The sequence below is a fragment of the Cibotium barometz genome, chromosome 58 (genome assembly GCF_041138505.1).
Source record: "Cibotium barometz isolate CiBa-2024 chromosome 58, ASM4113850v1, whole genome shotgun sequence".
NCBI lineage: Eukaryota > Viridiplantae > Streptophyta > Polypodiopsida > Cyatheales > Cibotiaceae > Cibotium > Cibotium barometz.
Window position 1 is genome coordinate 9,364,563 of NC_141103.1, and position 3,584 is coordinate 9,368,146.

At 42.9% G+C, this 3,584-nt stretch overlaps 1 protein-coding gene across 1 annotated transcript; it reads left to right on the forward strand.

Annotated features, from left to right (window-relative positions):
- The first annotated feature begins 363 nt into the window (after window positions 1-363).
- LOC147605874 (uncharacterized) lies at window positions 364-2,100 on the forward strand. Its single transcript, XM_086792421.1, has one exon. The coding sequence runs from the start codon at window positions 486-488 to the stop codon at window positions 1,845-1,847; it is 1,362 nt and encodes a 453-aa protein (XP_086648547.1). The 5' UTR covers window positions 364-485; the 3' UTR covers window positions 1,848-2,100.
- The last annotated feature ends 1,484 nt before the right edge of the window (window positions 2,101-3,584 follow it).

A 3,584-nucleotide genomic window follows, 5' to 3' on the forward strand; every position in this document is an offset into this window, starting at 1 on the left:
GGACGAGATGACAAGGGCAGTGAGGCCCAGTAGGAGCGGAGGGCAGTCCAATCTTATTTTTTAAGGTTGGAACTTAGCTCCGATTATTAATGATCAAGCATTAATTAATACTACCTTTACAATACATCAAAGGAGCATATTTGAGCTAACCTACTCAAATATTCTCCCGTAGATGTTTGCAATGCTGATGCTGTCTTAGTACAAATTATTTTCCATTGGATTTTTCTTTGAGAAATTTAAAAAAAATTGTGGAGACGTAATTTGAGAGCTTTGAATTTTGAGAGGTAGAAGAAATGGGAGCGCATTTTTTTTAAAGTCGGAAAAACTTAGTGTGGGGGTTTATACTGTTTATATATGTATATGTCCAATTACAATTAAGCTTTTGGAAAGGACACGAGCTCTTTCGTCCTCTCCAGACGCCACTCCTGGGCATCGAATTAGGGTATTCTTCCTTCTGCTTCAGTCTGCAGGCTCCTTCCATCGCCATGAATTTCTTCAAATCCTCTTTCCTCTCCGATTTCAAGCTGCAGGATGTGTTGGCCTTAAAACAGGAGGATGAACCCTCCTTGTCGCAAGATGGAGAAACACTAGCTTCTTCTGATGCAGAAATCGTAGCCTCTTCTGATGCGGAAACCCTATTTTCTCCTGACGCAGAATCCCCACCTGCGGAAACCCCTGAGGGGCAGCATGAGGCAGGCATATGGGGCATTGGCGGCCTGGTAAAGTCCATTGCCCTGAAGTCAGAAGGAATGCTGCAGGCGTACCGCAAGGATCTGGAGGAGTTCGGCAGCGGCCTGAGGAAGGAGACGAAGATGATCGCAGAGGTTGCCGCACATGCCGTGAAGGATCTGCCGACGTCGCTGGAAACAGGCGCTTCCATTGCTCAGGATTCCATCGAATCGGTCGGCCAGGTTATCGAAGACTTCTCAAGCTCTGTATGGCGCGGCACAGCAGACATCATCGCTCAAGGAAAGGATGCTGTGCTCAGGATCGAAGATGATGACGCCTCCGCCGTCGCTGCCGCGGCTTCCTCCTCGTCCTCTTTGTCCAGGTATGACAATGTTCCTGCCTCCCTCCCTGGTGGTAAATACAGCCGTTTCGAGGCTCAGGTTAGGGCTTTGCAGCACGACAGTAGCACATATTGTGATGAACCAGACGACCTTGCCGATTACATTGCATGGAAATCCGCTTTTAGCCTGCCTGAGAAGAAGCAGGACATAGATACCCTGCTTGCCGACAACACGTTCCTTGAAGAGCTTTTCATCAGATTCGTGCCAGATGATGTTAATGAAGAAAGCTTCTGGGCAAGGTACTTTTATCGGCTTCACAAGCTTCAGCAGACAGAAGAGGTACGGGCAGACCTGGTGAAACGAGCAAGTGCTCTGGAGGAAGAGGATTTAAGCTGGGATACAGAAGAGGAGGTTGAGGAAGGAGGACCTGTCCATGATGAGATAGTTATGAAGGGAACAGCCATTGATCCATCTGAGGATGTGGTTCAACACTCACAAGCAGAGCAGTTGAAGCCAGGTGAATCTGAAATTGAAACAGGAGAAGTTAGCACGGATAGCACAGCAGAAAGATCACCTCCTACAGACGCCAAAGGTAAGGTGGACAAGACAGATCTTGTAAAGGCCACTTCTGAGGACGAGGATGACCTTGACTGGGAAGTTCCTGAAGATGTGGAGGAATCTAGCAGTAATGATGGAAAAAGGTCATCAAATAGTGAGGCCAGCTGGGAGGTGCCTGAGGTTCCCAGGGAGGACATACCAAGAAAGTTTGCTGCGCATGAACAAGACGAGGAAGAGTTGAGCTGGGATGCGGACGACGTTGGTGATGATGCCAAGTGAGAAGGGATGCAAATTTTCACTTTTTTTCTTGCTCTCATTTCTGATTGCTCCAATTGCAATCTGCCCATAACTCCTCTGCTGTACAGACCTGTTAGCTACCTTTCCACAACTTTACATTTCATTCTTGCTACAGGGTGTGTTTGATGCACTGTGCATGAGCCTGCTTAGAGGCTCATGCTGATATTTGTTTCATTCTGTATAATTTCAACAGTATTCTTCTTGAATTATCTTTTCCAAGATGGTTCAAATTCAATGGAATTGTTGGATGACCAACATATGGGTTTATCAGTTAGATGCACTTTTGAGCATGTAAGGCAGCTAATAGTTGAAGCATTGAGAGTAGGACCTCAAGAAGTTACGATTTCTTGTTTTAAGAATTCAATTGAGCTGCTTTTTGGAATATATGGCAGTCCTTTGTGATAGAGTGGTTTGATAGAGGTTTCTGAAAGGTTTCAAGGTACAGATTGTTTGGTGTAAGGCTTGTCAATTAGTTACATAGAGGCTTTATGTTCACTGTTTCAAGACGTGTCCGTGCAGAGTTGAAGCAACCTATGGGAGGATTCAATGCCAACAATAGGAGGATTATAAAAGACTTTTTTGCTTGACAAACTGAAGAAGTTTCAAGCATATTCACATTAATCAGGTTGAGAACCAATCATCAAGTTGATGTTCTGTGTCTTGGAAGGAAAAACTTGAGCTTTTGAACTCTCTCTCTCTCTCTCTCTCTCTCTCAAGTTTGCTTGACAAACTGAAGAAGTTTCAAGCATATTCACAGTAATCAGGTTGAGAACCGATAATCAAGTTGAGGTTGTGTCTTGGAAGGAAAAACTCAAGCTTTTGAACTCTCTCTCTCTCTCTCTCTCTCTCTCTCTCTCTCTCTCTCTATATATATATATATATATATATATATATATATATATATATGTATGTATGTATGTATGTATGTATGTATGTATGTATGTATTTGCATGTGTGTGTGCAGAGTTTGGGAGCTTTGCACAAAGTAAAGCACTAAGCTGAAAATGTAATAGAACCAATGTTCTTACTAATATAAGTACTAAACTTAATTAGGCATGCTAATGAGACCAAGCATAATGGAAGCTTGTCTCATGCGTAGTTGATTAGACTTGATGAGCTACTTAATCACCAAGAATAGCACAAGATTGTGACTCCTAAACATGCAAGAGCCAAATCTTTCGCAAAGGATCATTAAGAATGTATTATCTCAAAGGTGCAAGAAGTCCAATAGTTCTTTGGTACAATGTTTACACATGATGGAGATCAACAATATTCTCAACACTCTCCCTTGATCTCCACATGGTGTGTAGTTAGAGAGGTGACAATCCTTTGAGGACTTCTACTATGACTCAGATAGAAAACAATGCCCATTGGATATACATCACAATGATACAACTGAGTAGTTTGCCTACAAAGACAACTCCCCTTTGGCCTTGCTTTTTCCTTTATTTTTCTCCTCTTCATCTTTCTTCCATTCAAAACAATATTTGATCATGTGCCTCTTCTTCTTGCAGTAATAGCAAGATCTAGAAGGTTTTAGCTTCTTTTTTTCTGTCATGAAAGCTCGCCCGCTTGCAGGTAGAGTAGTTGTTGATGAAGATATGGTAGCCTCTATCCATGTTTCTTCCAAGATCAAGGAAGATGCCATTGAGATAAGGGTTAAGTTGGGCTGATTTGTAATGACTGACACACACCGCACATAGGAAGGTGACATACTAG

Bases quoted from the DNA above. Each gene is read 5' to 3' on its own strand.
- LOC147605874 (XM_086792421.1), top strand. From the start codon at position 486: ATGAATTTCTTCAAATCCTCTTTCCTCTCCGATTTCAAGCTGCAGGAT.